This window comes from Hypanus sabinus, chromosome 21 (genome assembly GCF_030144855.1).
Source record: "Hypanus sabinus isolate sHypSab1 chromosome 21, sHypSab1.hap1, whole genome shotgun sequence".
Taxonomy (NCBI): Eukaryota; Metazoa; Chordata; class Chondrichthyes; order Myliobatiformes; family Dasyatidae; genus Hypanus; species Hypanus sabinus.
The window spans coordinates 10,409,583-10,432,480 of NC_082726.1; the positions used below are offsets into that span (position 1 = coordinate 10,409,583).

Consider the following 22,898-nt stretch of genomic DNA (forward strand, 5'->3'; position numbering starts at 1 on the left):
CGCCTTCTTGAGGGGCAGCCTTTTAAAGATGTCATTGATAGTGGGGAGGGTTGTACCTGTGATGGAGTTGGCTGAGTCTATAAACCTCTGCAGCCTCTTTTAATCCTACATATTGGAGCCTCCATACCAGGTGGTTATGCAGCCAATAAGAATGCTGTCATACATATTTTTGTAGAAGTTTACTAGACTGTTTGGTGATATGCCAAATCTTTTCAAACTCTTAATGAAGTACAGCCATTGCTGTGCCTTCTTTGTGATCGGCCCAGGATAGATCCTCTGAGATGCTGACACCCAGAAAATAAACGTCGTTCTCTCTTTCTACTGCTGACCCCTTAATAAGATCTGGTGTGTGTTCCCTGACTTCCCCTTCCTGAAGTCTAGAATAAATTGCTTGGCCTTCCTGACGTTGAGTTATTGTTGTGTCACCACTCAACCAGCTGAACTACCTCACTCCTGTATGAGATTCTGCCAACAATATTGGTGTCAGTGGTGAATTTATAGATGTCATTTATTCAGTGCCTAGCCAAACAGTCTTAGAATGAATTGAGTAGTGAGCTAAGCATGCATTCTTTCTTTCTTTTTTTAAAAACTTTTTTTATTAATTTTTCGGATGATTACAGAAAGAAAAAAAAATGCTTCCCCCCTCCCCTTAGCCCCTCCCCCTAACATCCCTATAGAAAAAAGAAAGAAAGGAAAGAAAGAAAGAAAGAGTGCCTGGATATCAGAAGATCCCCACATGCTCCACGGAGTTTGTAATAACTTTAGTATATATATTAATTTCTTTCCCCAAGTAACCAATTATTTTATCTTCAGAGCACCTATATATTTAATCCTGTCTTTTGTAAATAAGGGCGCAAATTTTCAAAAATGTTTCGTATTTATCTCTTAAATTATATGTAATTTTTTCAAGTGAGATACAGCTGGAAATTTCATTCTTCCAACGATCTATACTTAAATATGCATCCAATTTCCAAGTAACTGCAATAGCCTTTTTGGCTACTGCCAGTGCAATTTTTATCAAGTCTTTCTGATATTTATTCAATTTGGGTTTCGATTTTATCCCTTCAATTTCGCCTAATAAAAATAATATTGGATTATGTGGAAGTTGTGTTTTAATAATTTGTTCCAATAAAACTCTTAAATTTGTCCAAAAAGGTTGAATTTTAGAACAAGACCAAGTAGAATGTAAAAAAAGTACCAATTTCTTGGTTACATCGGAAACACTGATTAGATAAATTTGGATTTAATTAATTTATTTTTTGTGGTGTAATATATAATTGATGTAAAAAATTATATTGCACTAATCTTAACTGGACATTTATTGTATTTGTCATACTATCAAGACATTGTCTTGACCAATTTGTTTCTTAAATTTTAATATTCAAGTCACTTTCCCATTTTTGTCTTGACTTATGGACTCCTTGTTTAATTGCCTGTTTTTGAATCAAGCTATACATACAAGAAATAAATTTTTTAGTTTTTCCTTTTTGGATTAAAGTTTCTATTTCACTAGATTTCGGCAATAACATTGTTAAATAAGCACTTAATTGGAAGTAACAGAAAAGAGTGTTGTTTGATACTTTATATTTATTCTTTAATTGATCAAATGACATTAATATACCTCCTTCAAAACATGATCTCCTATATATCTAATCCCTTTTTGAAACCAGTTGTATAAAAGTTGGTTATCCATTGTAAAAGAAATAAATTTATTTTGAAATAAAGATTTCTTTGCTAATAAAGATTTCTTTATCTCATCATCAATATTTATCTTATTCCATAAATCAATCAGAAGTTTTAATATTGGAGATTCTTTCTTTTCCCGTATCTATTTAGATTCCCACTTATATATAAAATCTTCTGGTATATTTTCTCCTATTTTATTTAGTTCTATTCTAATCCATGCCGGTTTATCTTCATCAAAAAAAGATGCAAAAAAAAATCTAAGTTGATTTGCTTTATAATAATTTTTAAAGTTTGGAAGTTGTAACCCTCCGAGGTCAAATTTCCATGTCAATTTTTCCAACGATATTCTTGACATCTTACCTTTCCAAAGAAACTTCCTCACATATTTATTTAACTCTTGAAAAAATTTCTGGGGTAATTGTATTGGTAGTGATTGAAATAAGTATTGTAGTCTAGGGAATATATTAATTTTTACGGTATTTACTCTACCTATTAATGTTATTGGTAATATCATCCATTTATCAAGATCTTCTTGAATTTTTTTCAATAATGGTAAGTAACTTAATTTGTATAATTTCTTTATATCATTATCGACTCTTATACTTAAATATTTTATACCATTTGCCGGCCACCTAAATTGAGTTATTAATCGATATTGACTATAATCTCCTTTAGTAAGAGGTAAAATTTCACTTTTATCCCAATTTATTTTGTAACCTGATATTTTCCCATATTCTTCTAATCTATAGGATAATTTACGCAACGAGTGCAATGGGTTTGTTAAATAAAGCAGAACATCATCAGCAAATAAGTTAATCTTGTATTCTTCCTGATTAACTCTGAAACCCTTAATATCTGGGTCCATCCTAATTAATTCAGCTAATGGTTCTATCGCCAACACAAATAAAGCAGGTGATAATGGACAACCTTGTCTAGTTGACCTTGTTAACTGAAATGATGTTGAAATTTGACCATTTGTCACTACTTTAGCTTTGGATTAATATTTAAGGTTTTGATCCATTTTATAAAAGATACCCCTAATCCATATTTTTCCAATACCTTAAATAAAAAATCCCATTCCAATCTATCAAATGCTTTTTCTGCATCTAAAGCAACTACCACACTCATTTCCTCCCTCTTTTGAGACAAATGAATTATAATAAATAACCAAATTACATGATCTGCCGATTGTCTATTTTTAATAAATCCTGTTTGATCCATATGTATTAATTTTGGTAAGTATATAGATAGTCTGTTAGATAGGATTTTTGCTATTATTTTATAATCAGTATTTAACAAAGAAATAGGTCTATATGATGTTGGCTTTAAAAGATCTCTATCTTTTTTTGGCAATACTATTAAAATAGCTGTCGGAAAAGATTCTGGAAGTTTAAGCGTACTTTCCGCTTGATGTATTAACTCCATAAAAGGAAGAATTAATAAATCTTTAAACTTTTTATAAAATTCAGGTGGAAAACCATCTTCTCCTGGAGATTTATTACTTTGAAATGATCCTAAAGCTTCTTCAACCTCTTTTAATGTAAAAGGCATATCTAATCTCTTCTGTTCTTCCGTATTTAATTTTGGAAGAGTTATTTGTGATAAGAACCTTTCTATCTTGACATTATCATTTTGTAATTCTGATTTATACAATTCAGAATAAAAATTCTTAAGTCTCATTAATTTCTAAAGGTTTATAAGTAATTTTATTTACTCTTGTTTGAATTGCATTTATAGTTTTAGAAGTCTGGTCTGTTTTTAACTGCCATGCAAGGACCTTATGTGATCTTTCACCTAGTTCATAACACCTCTGTTTAGTTTTCATAATTGCTTTTTCTGTTCGATATGTCTGAAGTGTATTATATTGTAACTTCTTATTAATAAGTTGTCTTAATTTTTCTTCTGTCATATATCTTTGAGATTCTTTTTCTAATTTTGTAATCTCTTTTTCCAATTGATCTATTTCTATCATATTTTCCTTCTTAATTTTAGAAGTATAACTTATTATCTGACCTCTCAAATATGCCTTCATTGCTTCCCACAATATAAATTTATCATCAACTGAATGTGAATTTGTATCTAAAAAAAACTGAATCTGCTTTTTCATAAAATCACAAAAATCTTGACGTTTTAGTAACATTGAATTAAATCTCCATCTATAAATTGATTCCTCTTTATCTATCATTATCATTGTCATTATCAAAGGAGAATGATCTAACAATATTCTCGCTTTATATTCCATGTTTTTCACTCTATCTTGCATATTCGTTGATAATAAGAAAAAATCTATCCTTGAATATGTTTTATGTCTATTTGAATAAAATGAATAATCTCTTTCTTTTGGGTTAATTCTTCTCCATATATCAATCAAATTTAAGTCTTTCATCAATGATAGAGTTAATTTTGCTACTTTTGATTTTGTGACAACCTTTGTTAATCTATCTAAAACTGGATCTAAACAAAAGTTAAAATCTCCACCTATTAATATTTTGTCATGTGCGTTAGCCAAGTTCAAAAAGACCTCTTGTATAAATTTTACATCATTTTCGTTTGGTGCATAAATATTCATAAGAGTCCATAACTCTGAAAAAAATTTGACAATGTATAATTACAAATCTCCCTGCCGAATCAATCAATACGTTTTGTATTTTAATTGGTAAATTTTTATTAACCAAAACTGCAACTCCTCTTGCCTTTGAATTAAATGAAGCTGCAATAACATTTCCAACCCAGTTTCTTTTTAATTTCTGATGTTCTATCCCCGTTAAGTGTGTTTCTTGTAAAAAAGCTATATCTATTTTCATTTTTTAATGTATGTTAAAATTCTTTTTCTTTTCACCGGTCCATTAAGCCATTAACATTAAAACTTAAAAAATTCAGTAAATTAGTCATTATTTTCAATTATGTTACTCCAATCTATAATAATACCTAATCTTTCAACTTCCGTGGTATCTTGGGAAATCTTTCCAAAATTCTCCATGTTGCTATGTGTGTCCCCACCGATCATCCAGGCAGAAAGATAGAAGAAAAATAGAGTGTAAAGAAAAAAAAAACAAAATACCCCCCACTAATGTCGTGAAAAAAAAACACAACATTACCCCCCTCTATTGTACGGGTCATGGTGATCGCCATGATTACACACGTGAATCCCGTAGTAATCGATCCAAAGCTCCCCAGCCCCCCGCAACATAAAAAAAGTATATATATATAAAGAAAAAAAAATACTATTCTCAATTAGTAGATCTGAAATTTTGCTTTTCTCCCCATGTCATCCTTAAATGTCCATCACTTGCATTCACTGTCTCTGTCTTCATCTTTAATCCATTACACTTGGAAATCTCTATGTGTAATTAGAGAGTTTCTGGAAGTTTTTGTGCGAACTCCTCCGCTTCTCGATAATCGGTAAAAAAATCTTCTTTTTCCCTCATCCAAAAATATTATCAGTGTTGCTGGGTGAGGCATTATAAATTTATAACCCTTTTCCCATAAAACTCTTTTCGCTGGGTTAAATTCCTTCTTTCTCTTCAAAAGGTTATAACATATCAGGATAGAAAAGAACTGCCTTCCCTGCTATCATCAATGGCCCGTTTCTCCTTTTGGCACATTGGGCAGCCGCCTTCAGGATCTTTTCTTTATCTTTGTATCTTAAGCATTTTATCAAAATTGATCGTGGATTTTGGTCAGCTTGAGGTCTTGACCTTAAGGCTCTATGAGCCCTTTCAATTTCAATTAGAGTTTCTCCTTCCATTTCCAATTTTTCAGGAATCCATTTTTGAAAAAAATTTATTGGATCTTCTCCTTCTATATCTTCAAGTCCAACAATTTTAATATTATTTTGTCTACTAAAATTTTCAAGCTTATCAACTTTTTCCAACATTTGTTTTGGACAACATTGTCTAGGCAGTAGTATCATCTTCCATTTTATTCATTCATTCAACCATGTCTTACGTTGTAGTTTCCAAATCTATAATTCTCTTTTCCATTTTTTCCCATCTTTTTGTCATTTTCTCAAATATAATCTCCACATTTATCATTTTTTTATTACTTTTAATGCACCTAATTTATGCATTATTTGGATCAAAGTCTTTTCTATATTTCCAGAAGAACTTTTACCTCCATCTTCATCTGATTTTTCCAGAGAATCTGACACTCCCTCAGATTCACTTTCACTTTCGGTTTCAGTGGTAACTGGGATTTGTAGTTCAGGTTGTTCTCGTTTGCGCATGCTCCTTCCTTCATGTTTGCGCAGTTCTCGTTGGTCTTTTTCTTTAGAAATGGTTGATGTTGCCACAGTTTCCTGTTCTATATCGCCGATGGTATAATATACCTGAGCCCGCGGTTCTTTGGCAGAGGTGGGCCTTGATTCTGTTCCAACTTGCGTTGTCTTCACGGTAGTAGTTTTCTTCATCTTCTGTTTATAAGGCATAGCTTGAAACAACCCGGAGTAGTTTATAAGTAACTTTTAGAAAGTATTGTTTCGTACTCGTGACACATGACAGTGGAGCCCTTGTCACGTGACTGGGGTTGAAGCTGTACTGGACTTGAGGTGATGGTCTTGTGATGGTGGAATGACGTCATTTTCCCGCCAGTAGAGATCATGTGACGGGTTTTTTTTACAGGTTATAAAAGGTAGACCCCACCCTGTGAGGAGGGGCAGTTCGTGGCTGGATTTGCCAGGTTGACTTCATGCCACTGCGTGTTTTAAGTGATGACGCAGTTTAGTTGAAGGATGAAGTTTTTATTTAATGCCTAAAGTTTAAAAGGTCATTGCCAGCAGGTTCTTTATGATTCTGCTAGTTCAAGAAATTAGTGGAGAGTGAAGATTGGAAGTTCGGAAGTTAAAGATCGAGGAGAATCGCTTTCTACGGTGAAACGGGGGCGACCTTTGTTTGATCCTTATTTGGAAGGATTTCATTGACTATCTTCGTGTTAATCCCTAGGTTTAAATAGAAAGGATTGAAGGTAGTGGAGAAGGAAAGGTCAGTGCCTTTAAGCCGTTCTGTTTCGTAAATTCTTCGTGGGAAGTTCGACGTCGGGGATCGAAGCAAGTGACGTGAAAGAGAATTTAAATCGTCTTATAAAGTTTCTCCTTTTAGATGGACTGTGAGCATATCGAACTTTTGGCAATAAGACTTTAAAGAACTGTTTTTGCAATATCATTTAAAGAATTGTTTTTGCAATATCACTTTAAGAACTGTTTGGGCTGCCGCTCAGCAGCTGTTTCCGGTTACGGTAGTGTTTGTTTACTTTTGGGGGGTTTGTTTTCGGTGTTTAATAAACGTGTTGTTTGTTACAAGAAACCCTTGCCAAACTCATATATTTATTGTTGCCTGAATACGTAACAGTATTAACTAACTTTTCTTCACTTAAACATTAATTTACTGATTTTTTATGGGAGGGCTGGGTTCCAGCGTCTGGATCCTACTTCATCACATGACATCCCCCCTAAGCATGCATTCTTGAGGTGCGCCTTTGTTGGTTGCCAATGAGTAATTACTGATCTACACCAACTGTGGTCTCCCAATGTGGAAGTCAAGGACTCAGATACAGAGGAAGGTACAGAAGTCCAGGCATTCTGTGTCTATCTCTATATTGTAGCTCAAATTCTAAAGTTTGAGTGACCTTGCTTCTGGAGTGTAGTTGGCAAGGAGTTCTTTAGTTTTGAAGGTTAGCTCCAGTCCCATGGAAAGTTTGTTGGTGGTGAAGAACAGAAAGTTTCAGCAAAGTAGTGAGGCAATGATGTTGTCATTTATTTGAGAAGGGTCTTCCAAGGTTTTTATTGATTGATGGGGAAGGAGGTAATGTAGGAATAGCAGACTGTCCTGCTTAAGAAATTGCAGGCAACCCCACATTGCAGAGAGAGTCAAGTTTATGCAAAACTTTGCTTAATTGTGATTTTCTGTTATGTGAAGCTGTGTTATCTGTTTGTGCTTCAAGAGAACGAGTTGAAGCAACACGTTTTGTATATTTATTTACTTTTTTGTTGAATAAATTTTGTAGGGGAGTATTTTTATTCTGCACCTTAGGGTGTTGGAGAAGAAAGAATTTCTGCTGCCTAAACTGCTGAAGCACCATTTAAAAAAATTGTAGTCATTAGCAGAATAATGCATGAAGAGTGAGACCAGTGGTTGTTCTCCACTGAGATGTTTTTAGTTTTGTTTGAATGAGTATAGGTAGTCCCCGAGTTACGAAGCTCTGACTTACGGACAACTCGTACTTACGAACTGTGGAAGGAGAATGCCGTCCACCATTTTAAGTCGTTGCCGTTGACACTGTGTAGAGCGTTTAACTTTGTACTTGGCTTAAATTTTTCTAGTAAGATTCACCCTGAAACCGCCCCCCCCCCCCCCATTCCAGTTGGCTGGTGGTGCAGTGAGATCAGCGCCGGGCTCGAGAACAGAGGTTCCCGAGTTCGATCCAGTGACTCTCATACCATCCGTGCCGGGTTGATGTGGAGCTCGCAACTCGACCTTGTAAAAGAAAACACTGCCACCTCCAGTTTAAATTCCCACGCGGAATATTGTGGAGGATCAAATACCCAAACGCGGTACAGCCCCCACTTGTCCCATTTAGCCTGTCTCAGTGTGGTGGTCCTTAGGACCCAGCAGACCTCGGGACCCGCTGCTGGCAGTGTTTCTGTTCCATTGACGGGAAGCGATCGCGATTGAAAATAAAGTGGAAATAATAAAGCGTTTGGAAAGAGGTGAAATGCCAGCGGTCATTGGAAAAGTGTTAGGCTACAGTCAGTCAACGATCGGAACAATTTTAAAGGATAGCGGATAAAGTGAGAATAATGGAGCATGTGAAAGGTCCTGCCCTGATGGAAGCTACAATTATTACTAAGCAACGCAGTGGTTTAATTATTGGAATATATACGTTTCTTAAGTGTTTTATATGCATAGAAAGGTAAAGTATATACTATATACTAAGACAAACGTTTGACTAACTGATGCTAAGTAATACCGGATGTACTTGTTCCGACTTACGTACAAATCTGACTTAAAGATGGACTCCGGAATGGAACTCGTACGTAAGCCGGAGACCGCCTGTATCAGGAAGATATTTGATGAACTACAAGAATTACAAAAGGCATTTGACAACAGAGGCAGCAATAATTATCTGCTATAATTATTGAGAAAATAAAATAGATTTTTTTGTTTTAATTTCCAGGTCACAGTTTCTTCACTTAATTTTCTGTTGCATGCAAAAGCCTTGCTTTCAACCATCAATTTCCTGACAGCTGTTATCCCATCAAGAGACGTGGCTTCTACTGATAAAGACCATGAAACAAAGCTGCAGAATCAGGGGCAGGATAGTGGAGATGCAGCCAAAACAGGTAAAGGATATTTTCAGTGCCTGATATTTTATTAGTAACTGCTATTTATCATTCCTGATCAGGATCAACGTTAGCATTTTTTGTGAGGGACAGATAAAACATCAACTGTCTATTCATTTCCATAGAAGCTGCCTGACCTGCTAAGTTCCTCCAGCATTTGGAGTGTGTTTCTTTGGATTTCCATCATCTGCAGTCTTTCACGTGTTTATGTTTGTGTTCATTTCTTTTTGTTTTGTTTACTCTTCAGCTGGTTGAGATGCCAGTGCTCAAAGTGTGGGAAGCTGAGCCGAGAAAGCAAATTTACAAGCCTATATACATATTATTAAGAGTTGCACTAATTTTGTATAAATATTCATATTCATTGAACAATAGCACATTACGCATGCCCTTTGGCCCAACCAGTCCGATCCCACCATGTTGTCCATCCATCTAATCCCAATTTCCTGCGTTTAACTCATATCTCACTAAACTCTGCCACTCTGTGCACCTGTCCTGGTACTTCTAAAATGATACTACTGAATCTGCTTTAACTACTTCCACTGTCAGGTTGTTCCATATACTTACCACTCTTTGCATGAAATATTTGCCCCTTACGTCCCTTTTAAATCATTCCCCTCTCACCATAAAATGATGCCCTACAGGTTTGGACTCCCCTACCCTGGGATTGCTACCATGTGCATTATCTATGCTCTTCTTGATTTTATTAAACTTTAGAAGATCACCCTCATTCTCCTGTACTCTAAAGAATAAGGATCTAGCCTGGACAGTCTTTCTGTAATATCCATGCCCTCTTTCTGGCAACATACTTGTAAATCTTTTCCACATTCATTCCACTTTAACCATGCCATTCCTATAACAGGATAACTGCAACTGTACAGAGTGCTAGAAGTGTGACCTTAGTGATGTCTTGTATGCAACATATTTTATCAGCTCCTGTACTCTGCCCTGACTGATGAATGCTAGGTGCCAGGTGCCTTTTTCATAACCCGTTGTACATTGTTTTCTGCAAACAATGCTCTTGTACTCCTGGGTTCCCTTGTTCCATTACATGCCCTAGTGTTCCAGCATCCGCAGTGGAAGTTCTTCGCTGGTTTAACTTCCCAAAATGCATAATTCATATTTATCTAGAATTTTGAATCTTGAAATCCATTTGCCACTCCAACCCAATTCCCTAAGTGAGCAATCTACATTAACCTTCTTCGTTATCAACAGTATCTTTATTTTGTGTTATCTGCAAACTAACTGAAGCCTTCTGCATTTGTATCCATTTGTTTATGAAGGAACAAATGACAATTGGCTCGACTCCGACCCTTGAGATACACTGATTCTGAGAAAGAACTTCCAGTCACCTCTGCTTCCAATCTGTGAACCAATTTTAAATGAAATTCAGTTCTGTTAGCTAAGGGAGATAATCCCTGACTTTTATAGTTTATTTCATCCCTTTTTGTTTTCAGTGTTTTCAAAATGTATTGAGCAAAATGCTTGAGCAGCTTGATTGTTCATTTCCTCCCATAGATGGTGCCTGACCTGCTGAGTACCTCTTGCATTTTGTGTGTGTTGCTCAAGATTTCTTGCATCTGCAGAATCTCTTGTTTCTCAAAAGGTATTGTTTGTTAGCAGAGAATCTCCAGGAGTGCTGTTGCTTTCCAAGGTGCTTTCTGTCTGGCTTAGTTTGGGATCTAATGTACCCTGTTAGACAACTATTGTGTTATTTTTGCCTTCTGAAGCGACCTTGATATCAGTGGAAATAGTCATGGGAGAACTTTTCATATTCCATATTTCTAAGGGGGCAAAAAGTATTGATTCTTCAGTGAGACCTGATTTTGGTGTACGTTGTCTTTATCTGTCAGATTTTTTATACTCCCCATATAACAGATTCTAGAATTGAGTAAAAAAAATGCATGTAAATAATAGACAAATCTATTGCGGTTAGTGTGAAAGTCATATTTTGAGTAGGAGGGTATTCTCCCAGTGTTTTTAAACATTTTAAAATAAAGAATCTGAACAGTTCACCTGTTTCAGAGCAAAATATATTTTATCTTGTATTATTTTGGATATAGCTATTTAAATCATCTGCATATTTTGAATTCTTTTGGCAGTTTTGAAAAGCTCAAAGGAAATAGATTTCAAGATGTTTGCCAAGATGGATGCGTTTAATGTAGTTGTGTGTGATGAGATATGCAATATTGCAGACATTCGAGTACAAGGTAAGATGTAGCCCTTTTGTATTAGAGTCATAGATGAAATTAGCGCATAAGTAGGCCCTTCAGCCCATCAAGCTGATTCTGGCCATCAGCTACCAATTTATATCCATAGAAACATAGAAAACCTACAGCACAATACAGACCCTTTGGCACACAAAGTTGTGCTGAACATGTCCCTACCTTAGAAATTACTAGGCTTACCTATATCCCTCTATGTTACTAAGCTCCATGTACCTATCTAAAAGCCTCTTAAAAGATCTTATCGTATTTGCTTCCACCACCATTGCCAGTAGCCCATTCCACACACTCACCACTCTCTGAGTAAAAACTTACCCCTGACATCTCCTCTGTACCTACTCCCCAGCAACTTAAACCTGTGTCCTCTTGTGGCAACCATTTCAGCCTTGAGAAAAAGCTTCTGACTATCCACATGATCAATGCCTCTCATCATCTTATACACTTCTATATACTCATCCACATTCTCATCAATTCCCACACAATTTTGCACTAAGCTATACGCCAAGGACAACTTATGGTGACTAATTAACCTATCAACCTAGATATGGTAGGAAACTGGAGCACCAGAGGAACTCCATGTGGTCATGAGGAGCATGCAGACTTTGCTTGTTCAATACCTGAGGTTAGGATTGAGCTTGGGTCTCTGGTGCTACAAGGCAGCAGATTTTCACTGTGCCTCCCTTACCGAGATGGACGATTATTTAGAACAAAATCTTCCACGTCATTGGTTGTATGATAGAATATACACTCTGCTCTGGCCCAATTTCATTCCTCTGAATTCAATTAATTTCAGATACAATGTTCACCTACATTGCTCTGTCACTGATACTGTGCTGTTGACTAGGATGAACTTTTAAAACAAGGAAAATTGCCACAACTCAACTGTATTTATAATTTTTCTGTTTTACAAGTTACCAACCAGAAATAGAACTAAGGTAGTTGGCATTTATAATCAAACGTATAATATGTCAAATCATGTGAGGTTGATGAGAAAGTTTATTTGGATTAACTTGTATTTCTCCCTCACTAAAAGCTCTGGGAATTAAACTGAAAGTGAGTATAATGAGTTGCATGCAGTTGAACCCACTGCTCTGGATCTTGTGAACAATAAAACTAAAAGTGAGGATTGGCTACTGTTGCAGTAATTAAGACATCTGTAAGTAATGGCGTGAAGAGGTTGATTAAAGAGTGACATAAGACTCCTATATACCTGTAGGTAATTGAATGGGCTGCACAAAGTCAACAGGCCATATGTTACTGGTGAAGTTCATAAAGCACAATGAATGGCACAGTGAGGCTTGGGCTGGTAGAGATTTATTGTCGATATTCAAATATAGCTGTATCCTCGGACTTCAGATACAACTTGGAGTCCTGCCACCTGCAGAAGTTTTCAGATGATTTGGCAGTTGTGGCTGTATCAGCCAGGGTGTGAAGAGTGGTGGAAAACTTGGTTGAGTGGTGTGGCTGAATTACCTGCACATCAACATCACTAAGACAAAGGAGTTGGTGGTGGACTTCAGGAAGGTGAAAACACTTTGCATTCCCATCTCCATCAAGGGAACAGATGTGGAAGTCATCCGGGACTACAAGTACCCATGAACTCACCTGGACGATACACTGGACTGAAAATACAGGGACTCTGTACGAGAAGGGATAGCCGATTATACTTCCTGTGAAGGCTCTGGTCATTTAACATCTGCAGATGTTCTACAACCCAGTGGTGGCCTGCTTGGGGAGCAGGGTGAGAGCAGCTGATGCCAAGAAGATTGATAAGCCTGTCAGGAAGGGTGGTTTTGCTGGAGGTGGAATTGGAATTGGATTCCCTCGTACTTGTGCCTGAGAGGAAGATGCTGCAGAAGCTACGGAGCATTATGGACAATCCCTCTCATGCCCCCCCCCCCCCCCCAATGACATACTGAACAAACTGAGGAGCATCTTTAGTAACAGACAGATTCCACTGAGGTGCACAGCTGAACACCACAGGAGATCCTTTCTCCCTGTGGCTATAAGACTCTATGACTCCTCCTCCTCCTCCTCCTCGTCAGGTATACAAGTATCTGGTTTCATTCCACATCTGTATTTTGCACTATTACCTTTTAATGCACATTTTGTATTTTCTTCTGTACCTCAATGCTTACGTTTTATATTTTAATTATATTTCTGCTGAGCACCTTGCAACAATTAATTTTCTTTGGGATAAATAAAGTTTTATCTTATCTTTGACCCAAGTTACAAACCAGTGATGTAATGACAGTCTGTACAGGTTATTCTCATGATGCTCAATGCTGTATTAACAATATGCCATTGAAAGCTTTGAAATGTGTTTAAACAGTCTATGTACATCTTCACTTTTTGCCTCATTACTGAATGCTTTCCATAACTGTACAGGTTTGGATGCATCCATTTCAGTGAAGTCAAAGCAGACAGAATTCTTTGCCAGACTTAGAGATATTATTGCTATTGATGTTGATTCAAAGACACTGCATAAAAAGGTATTTTTTTACGTTTATTCATGGTGTTTCTTTTGGTTATTGGATTTTACATCACCTGAATATCATATGTATATCTGGAATTGTATTTGATTAAGCACACTTGCTGTAGGTGCTGTGTTCATTTCCTTGCACTGCACTATAGAGGCACAAAAGAATAAAAGCTGTACTTGTTTTTTTACAATAACAGTCTTTCAGAATGGATGACCCTCAAATTGCAGATTCCATAATTGATTGTTTGGGATGAAAGAATGTGGATTTGAGGCTAAATTCAGGGCAAATGAAAAGTTTAGGTATTGGGCAGTGTGAGCCTGGAATTTGTCATCAGTGCTTATGAATAAAGCAGAGACAATGTCTATATTTGAAGTTAGGTAACTAGGCAGGTAAATAAACTAGGAATAATGGATTTTGAATTTGTATTGATGTCATTGAAGCCATTTCTTTGGTGGTTGTGTGAGTAAACTGGCCCATTTTGTAATTCTGTTCCTTAAGTGTAGTGATGGGGCAAATTGCAATATCAGGAGAAATGAGTTAGTTATTTAGTACTTAATCTGAAATAACAATATCTCAAATCAACCATTGGCTCCTTTTAATTCTAGGCTGTTTCCATTGTTGGAAATGAAGTGTTCAGCTTAAATGTAACGCTGTATCCGAATGCTATTGATGATGAAAACTATGCTGATATGTCAAAAGTAGACGGAAAAATCACTTTAAGAGTTGGCTGTATTCAGATTATATATCTGCAAAAATTCCTCATGACACTGCTGGTAAGTCTAGTCTGTTCAAAGATGCACAAAGGGTGGTTATTTGGATACTTGTGTATGCTCCTCCACGTCTGACCTTCAGCATTTTCCTGCAGCATCCCTACATCTCTCTATAGCTTTGCTATCTTGAAATTTATAACTTATTCAAACTCAGTAACTGACATCTGGGGTGGAGAATTAAAAAAAATCCCTATCTTTAATTAAATTTTAATTTTTGTAATTTAGTGTAAGTTATTGAAAATGATTTCTTTCTTCATCACAGCATAATTTACTGTTTCTAAAATTTCAGCAAAAAAATCTTAATATCCAAAATGCCTTTTTAATACTTTAATTTGCAAACTTGTTAGCCATACCTTGTACATTCTCATTTAAATTATCTATATAAATGACAAGCAACAATGGGCCCTGCACTGATCCCTGCTGTGCACTGGCCAGTCTGAAAAACAACCTTCTACCATCACCCTCAGCTTCCTCCCATCCAGCCAATTAGCCATGCATAGAAAATCTACAGCACAATACAGGCCCAACATAGAAAATCTACAGCACAATACAGGCCCAACATAGAAAATCTACAGCACAATACAGGCCCAACATAGAAAATCTACAGCACAATACAGGCCCAACATAGAAAATCTACAGCACAATACAGGCCCAACATAGAAAATCTACAGCACAATACAGGCCCAACATAGAAAATCTACAGCACAATACAGGCCCTTCGGCCTACAAAATTGTGCTGGAAGTGTCCCTATCTTAGAAATTACTAGGGTTACCTGTAGCCCTCTATTTTACTAAGCTCCATGTACCTATCTAAAAGTCTCTTAAAAGACCCTATCGTATCCTTCTCCACCACCATTGCTGGTAGCCCATTGCACATTCTTACCATTCTCTGAGTAAAAAACTTGCCCCTGATATCTCCTCTGTACCTACTCCCCAACACCTTAAACCTGTGTCCTTTTGTGGCAACCTTTACAGCCCTGGGAAAAAGCCTCTGACTATCCACACGATCAATGCCTCTCATCATCTTACACTCCTCTATCAGGTCACCTCTCACCCTCCGTCACTCCAAGGAGAAAAGGCCGAGTTCACTCAACCTATTTTCATAAAGCATGCTCCCCAATCCAGGCAACATCCTTGTAAATCTCATCTGTACCCTTTCTATGGCTTCCACATCCTTCCTGTAGTGAGGCGACCAGAACCGAGCACAGTACTCCAAGTGGGGTCTGACCAGGGTCCTATATAGCTGCAACAGTACCTCTTGGCTCCTAAATTCAATTGCACGATTGATGAAGGCCAATAGACTATACGCCTTCTTAACCACAGAGTCAACCTGCACAGCTGCTTTGAGCGTCCTATGGACTCGGACCCCAAGATCCCCCGATCTTCGAAACTGCCAAGAGTCTTACCATTATTACTATATTCTGCCATCATATTTGACCTACCAAAATGAGCCACTTCACACTTATCTGGGTTGAACATCTGCCATTTCTCAGCCCAGTTTTGCATCCTATCAATGTCCCTCTGTAACTTCTGACAGCCCTCCACACTTTTCACAACACCTCCAACCTTTGTATCATTAGCAAACTTACCATCCCTCCACTCCCCCATCCAGGTCATTTATAAAAATTATGAAGAGTAAGGGTCCCTGAGGCATCCCACTGGTGACTGACCTCCATGCAGAATATGACCCGTCTACAACCACTCTTTGCCTTCTGTGGGCAAGCCAGTTCTGGATCCACAAAGCAATATCCCCTTGGATCCCATGCCTCTTTACTTTCTCAATAAACCTTGCATGGGGTACCTTATCAAATGGCTTGCTGAAATCTATATACACTACATCTACTGCTCTTCCTTCATCAATGTGTTTAGTCACATCCTCAAAAAATTCAAACAGGCTCCTAAGGCACAACCTGCCCTTGACAAAGCCATGCTGACTACTCCTAATCATATTATACCTCACCAAATGTTCATAAATCCTGCCTCTCAGGATCTTCTCCATCAACTTAGCAACCAATGAGGTAAGTCTCACTGGTCTATAATTCCCTGGACAATCTCTACTTGCTTTCTTGAATAAAGGAGCAACATTCGCAACCCTCCAGTCCTCCAGAACCTCTCCCATCCCCATTGATGGTGCAAAGATCACCGCCAGAAGCTCAGTAATCTCCTCCTCCCCTCCCACAGTAGCCTGGGCTACATCTCATCTGGTCCCGGTGACTTATCCAACTTGATGCTTTCCTAAAGCTCCTGCATATCCTCTTTCTTAATATCTACATGCTCAAGCTTTTCAGTCTGCTGCAAGTCGTCACTGCAGTCACCAAGATCTTTTTCCATTATGAATACTGAAGTAAAGTATTCATTACCTCTGCTATTTCCTCCAGTTCCATACACACTTTCTCACTGTCACACTTGATAGGTCCTATATTCTTTCACACCTTATCCTCTTGCTCTTCACATACTTGTAGAATGCCTTGGGGTTTTCCTTAATCCTGTCCACCAAGGCCTTCTCATGGCCCCTCCTGGCTCTCCTAATTTCCTTCTTAAACTCCTTCCTATTAGCCTTATGATTTTTTAGATCTCTAACATTACCTAGCTTTCTGAACCTTTTGTAAGCTTTTCTTTTCTTCTTGACTAGATTTATTACAGCCTTTGTATACCACAGCACCCTACCATAACTTCCCTGTCTCATTGGAACATGCCTATACAGAACTTCACACAAATATCCCCTGAATATTTGCCATATATTTTCTGTACTTTTCCCTGAAAACATCTGCTTCCAATTTAAGCCTCCAGTTTCTTGACAACAGCCTCATAATTCCAATTAAACACTTTTCTAACTTGTCTGTTCCTATCTCTTTCTCCAATGCTATTGTAAAGGAGATAGAATTATGATCACTATCTCCAAAATGCTCTCCCATTGAGAGATTTGACACCTGACCAGGTTCATTTCCCAATACCAAATCAAGTACAGCCTCAACTCTTGTAGGCTTATCCTTCCTGAACACACCTAACAATCTCCAACCCATCTAAACCCCTTGCTCTAGGGAGATGCCAGTCGATATTTGGGAAATTAATATCTCCCATCAGGACAACTCTGTTATTATTACACCTTTCCAGGATCTGGTTCCCTATCTGCTCCTTGATATCCCTGTTACTATCGGGTGGCCTATAAAAAACACCCAGTAAAGTTATCGACCCCTTCTTGTTCCTAACCTCCACCCATAGAGACTCCGTGGATAATCCCTCCATGGCGCCACCTTTTCTGCAGCCATTAAACTATCTCTGATCAACAGTGCCACACCTGCACCTTTTTTGCCTCCCTCCCTGTCCTTTCTGAAACATCTAAAACCAGGCACTTGAAGTAACCATTTCTGTCCCTGAGACATCCAAGTGTCTGTTGTGGCCACCACATCATAGCTCCACGTACTGATCCAAGCTCTAAGTTCATCTGCTTTGTTCACAACACTCCTTGCGTTAAAATATATTATTTATTCAAGTGGATAAATGATTTGATGTTGTCTACTGTGCTGAATATTTGGTAGGGGAAAGTGTGAAAAGATAATTATTATGGATTCAAAGTACATGTATTATTATCGAAGTATGTATGCAGTATACAACCCTGAGATTCGTCTTCCCGCAAGCAGCCATGAAACAAAGAAACACCATGGAACCTCGTTCAAAGAAAACATCAAACACCCAATGCACTAGAAATAGCAAATTGTGCAAGCAGCAAAAAACGAGCAAATAACACTCAAAATATCAAACATCAAACTGCTGAGACCTTGAAACATTCTAGAAATGTTTAGTTGAGTTCATTTCAATTTAGCGCTGTGTTGTTTGTTGACTGCAGGCTGCAGAGGCAGTCTGTGTTGAAGCGCCCTGATCAAAATCGTGTAAAATAACAATTTAAAACGAGTAACCAGAAACACGTAAGATGAACTGCAGAGTCCTCTAAAAACATGTCCAATCCAAGAGTCATGCCAATCAAATCTTGCACAAGCCCCAAGACTCCTGCACCTTCATCTGACAGCAGTGAGCGTAAGGGAGTGGAGGACCGGTCAAACGCAGACAGACGGTGCTGAACACTTACTCACCTTCTGATCTTGTCCTTGTTGATTTCAGTCTTGCTTGATGCTTTTTTCAGTGAGATTGGCCAGTAATGGAGCTGATCATGAGTTCGCACTGCACCATTAGGCCACACACTCTGTTCTGAACCTTGCTTTCAACCACACCAAATTCCCCCTAATGGTAACTAATTCATTTTAAATTGGACAATGTTGATCCCATTGAACACGTAGTCAAGATTTGCTTGACTTACAGTGCTGCATTGTCTAATTTAGGATCCAATGGCAAAGGATACTCCTCTGCCTGTTGAGTTTATGTGCAAGAACATAAGATCATATTTTGAGTAGGAGTGAATTCTCCCATGTAAAACACAAAATGCCAGAGGGACTCAGCAGTTCAGGCAGCATCTACACAGGGGAAAAAAGCAATCAATGTTTCCAGCTGAGACTTCATCAGGACTTCCTCTTATCAACATCTTTGTTTTATAAAGTAATTTGAACAGGTTTTGTGCCAAATCTAAACTAAAGTAGAAAGATTCAGTTTACGGAGAGGTGCATAACATTAATAGCTCGTTGAAAATGTCAAAACTCATTCAATTTAAATTTATTATGAGGAAAATATGTTTTTAATGTGCTCATCTGGAACTGAAAAGTGATTGTAATACAGACATAATCATTTCTTGATGTATTTCCTTTTAGAACTACCTTGACAACTTCCAAGCAGCAAAGCAACCATTAAGTGCAGCCACAGCACAGGCAGCAGAAAAAGCCGCCTCCACTGTGAAGGATTTAGCCCAGAAGAGTTTCAGGCTGGCAATGGACATTAATTTGAAAGCCCCAGTTATCATCATTCCTGAATCTTCCATCTCTCTGAATGCCTTGGTTGCAGATTTGGGGTTGATCACTGTTCAGAATAGATTCACTCTGATCCCAGGCAAAGAATTCTCTGTACCACCAGTCTTGGACGTCATGGATATCAACCTAACACAGCTAAAACTTTCAAGGTTAGTTTTGACATTTTTATCTTGCTCCTTAAAACGTTTCACAGATTCAAATAATTTGAGATCAAATTTTCTTAAAATATATTTCAGTCCATGTTGGAATATCTTGCTATTCTTAGTGTTTTCATACAATTGTGTACAGTATTTCATGTGTATATTTGGCGTGAGTTTATACATGAAATGCAATTGAATTGTTGTACAAATTTAATCTTTGCTACTCTGTAGCCGCAGATCAGATTCAGATTCAGTTTACTGTCATTTATAAACCACAAATACAATGCAGTTAAAAAATGAGACAACGTTTTCCAGAATGATATCACGAAAAAGCAAAAAACAGATCACACAAGAAAAACCACATAACGTTTGGTAATCCCCAATCCAGAGTCCGGAGAGGCTGCTGCGTATTGATATTGTCTTAGCACGTTCCCTGGAAAGGAACTACAAACCCATCAGACAAACCTAAAGCTACAAGACCTACGCAAAACCACATAGTTACATATAGTTATAGTTAACATATAGTTTCAACAGTGCAGACAATACCATAATTGATAAAAGACTGACAAAGGCCACTTAATTATAACACATAGTTTCAACAGTGCAAAGCAATACCATAATCTGATAAAGAGCAGTCCATGGCACAGTTTAAAAGATGAATTATAACCTAAAAATAAAATGGCTGTAAAGACTGGATGGTAATAAATCAGAATCAGTTTTATTAACACCGGCATGTGTCGCAAAATCTGTTAACTTAGCAGCAGCAGTTCAATATGATACATAATATAGAAAATAATAATAATAAATAAATAAGTAGATCAGTTAAATATATGTATATTGTATAGATTAAAAACATGCAAGACCAGAAAAAATGGATGTTAAAAAAGTGAGGTAGCATTCATGGGTTCAATGTCCATTTAGGAGTCAGATGGCAGAGGGGAAGAAGCTATTCCTGAATCACTGAGTGCATGCTTTCAGGCTTCCATACCTCGTACCTGATGGTGACAGTGAGAAAAGGGCATGCCCTGGGTGTCAGGGGTCTTTAATAATCGACGCTGCCTTTCTGAGACACCGCTCCTTGAAGGTGTCCTGGGTACTTTATAGGCCAGTACCCAAGATGGAGCCGACTAAATTTACAACCCCCGCAGCTTCTTTCGGTCCTGTGTAGTAGCCCACCCCCCCTTCCCCCCGCCCCATACCAGACAGTGATGCAGCCTGTCAGAATGTTGTCCATGGTACATCTATAGAAGTTTTTGAGTTTTTGAGTTTTTTTTTGTGAAGTACAATCGCTGTATAGCCTTCTTTATAGCTGCATTATAATGCTAGTGTTTGTACACATAATTTTGTGATTATTTTTCTTGATAAAAGAGGGTATAATTTGCAGTGGTGAATTGCTCCCAGAATGATCTATTTGTAAGTGTGATAGTAATAAGATCAAGTGTAACTATAATGTGCGATGACAAACTTATCAATTCACTACTCAGTTGTCATTATCAAGTCTGAACCACACAGGTCTGCAGCAGAAGGGTGCTGGAAATTCCAATCCTCTTCCTGTTGTACTGCTCTCAGCAGTGGGAAGTGAGGGTCATTTGACTAATTGTTGCATTTGCTGATTGTGCCATTTTTAAAAGGCATTCCTCAATCCTCAGTCCCCCCCCCCCACCCACTGCCGCTCTAGCTCCCTTCATTATAGAATATGGTTATTAAAGTGTAACAAGTTTAAATGAGTCAAAAATTTGTTTTCATGGATTAGGATCTGAAGAATTGAAGTGTAAAGCAATATGAAATAAGCAGAAGCAGCTGGCAAAGCTAACCAACCCATATTACTTGTTTTTAAATAGAACTTGACTCCAATATATCTTTTATATATCTCCTATTGTGCATGTAATGTGTAATGTTACTCAAGCTATTATGAAATGCTGCAGAATAAAATGAAAATGCTGTGCCTTTCGTGACCAGAATAATGTGTTGACACTTTGAAACTAACCAGGCCTTGTATAAAACTTAAAATCCCATTTAACTTTTTTGTGTTGCTTTTAAACATGTGACCAAGCTAACTGAATTGTTTGATGCTTTTCTATCCACAGCACAGAAACTTTGCCCATATTTTTGTGATTCCGATTATGCTTGCAAAATGTGTTATGAAGATGATGCCTGTGAACCACAGTGACATGCTGCTGCCTGCTTACAAAACTTCTAAATATATCTTTTTTGAATTGCTCGCACTGCACTCTGCAGAATGTAATTCTCCTTTAAGCAACATACTTTTGAACCGTCTTAATGAACTAGCGATTTCATGATCTTCTTGAAGACTTGATGGACTTGACTCTCAAGCATGCAGTCTTCCCCAACTAGAAGCCCTGGATGAACCATGGGATCCACAATCTGCTGAGGACCAAATCAGTGGCATTCAAGACTGGCAACCAAGTAAGGTACAAGACGTTCAGGTATGATCTCTGAAAGCCATCTCACAGGCGAAGTGGCAGTTCTGGGCTAATCTTCAATCGCTGAAGAATGCTCGATAGCTGTGGTAGGGTTTGAATGTTATTACCTCTTACAAAGTGAAACCAAGTGACATACTGTAGGCGACAGCAAGGCTTCACTTCCAGATGAGCTCAATGCCTTCTATGTTTGCTTTGATTGTCAAAACATGGAGAAGCACTTCTTGAACTCCTGCAGCCCCCGATGACCCTGTGATTTCAGTCTCCGTGGCTGACATGAGAGCATCCGTCAGGGGGTGAACCCACAGAAATCATCCGGCCCAGATGGGCTACCTGGCCGAGCACGAAAGACCTGTGCTGATTGCCTGGCTGGTGTGTTCATTGATATCTTTAATCTCTCACTTTAGCAAAGTACCCACCTGCTTCAAGTAGCTTTTAATTATACTGCTGTGTAAGAAAATTGTGGCAACCTATCTCAGTGACTATCGTCCAGCAGCACTTACATATACTGTGATGAAATACTTTGAGAGGATGGTGATGAATCATATCAGCTCCTGCCTGAGAAGTGACTGGGATCCGCTCTGATTTGCCTATCGACACAGTAGGTCCACAGCAGATTCCGTCTTATTGGCTCTTCACTCAACCTTGGAACATCTGGACAGCAAAGATGCATACATCAGGATGCTCTTTTTCGACTACAGTGTGACGTTCAATACTAATAAGCTTTAAGACTTTGGCTTCAATAGCTACTGTGCAACTGGATCTTGATTTCCTCACTTGCAGATTCCATTCAGTTTGGAATGGCAGCAACATCTCCACAATCTCTATCAGCAAAGGTGCACCACAAGGCTGTGTGCTTAGCCTCTTGATGTACTTGCTTTGTACTTGCGACTGTGTGGCTAAG

General features: G+C 37.9%; 1 protein-coding gene across 3 annotated transcripts in view; it reads left to right on the forward strand.

The window, feature by feature from the left end:
- Nucleotides 1-22,898, forward strand: part of vps13c (vacuolar protein sorting 13 homolog C) — a 386,360-nt gene that overhangs the window by 133,015 nt on the left and 230,447 nt on the right. For all 3 annotated transcript variants that reach the window (XM_059945986.1, XM_059945984.1, XM_059945985.1), the window contains 5 exons: nt 8,857-9,022; nt 11,122-11,229; nt 13,633-13,736; nt 14,333-14,500; nt 19,258-19,562. In XM_059945986.1, the coding sequence (XP_059801969.1) occupies nt 8,857-9,022; nt 11,122-11,229; nt 13,633-13,736; nt 14,333-14,500; nt 19,258-19,562 (851 nt within the window). The remainder of the gene's footprint in view (nt 1-8,856; nt 9,023-11,121; nt 11,230-13,632; nt 13,737-14,332; nt 14,501-19,257; nt 19,563-22,898) is intronic.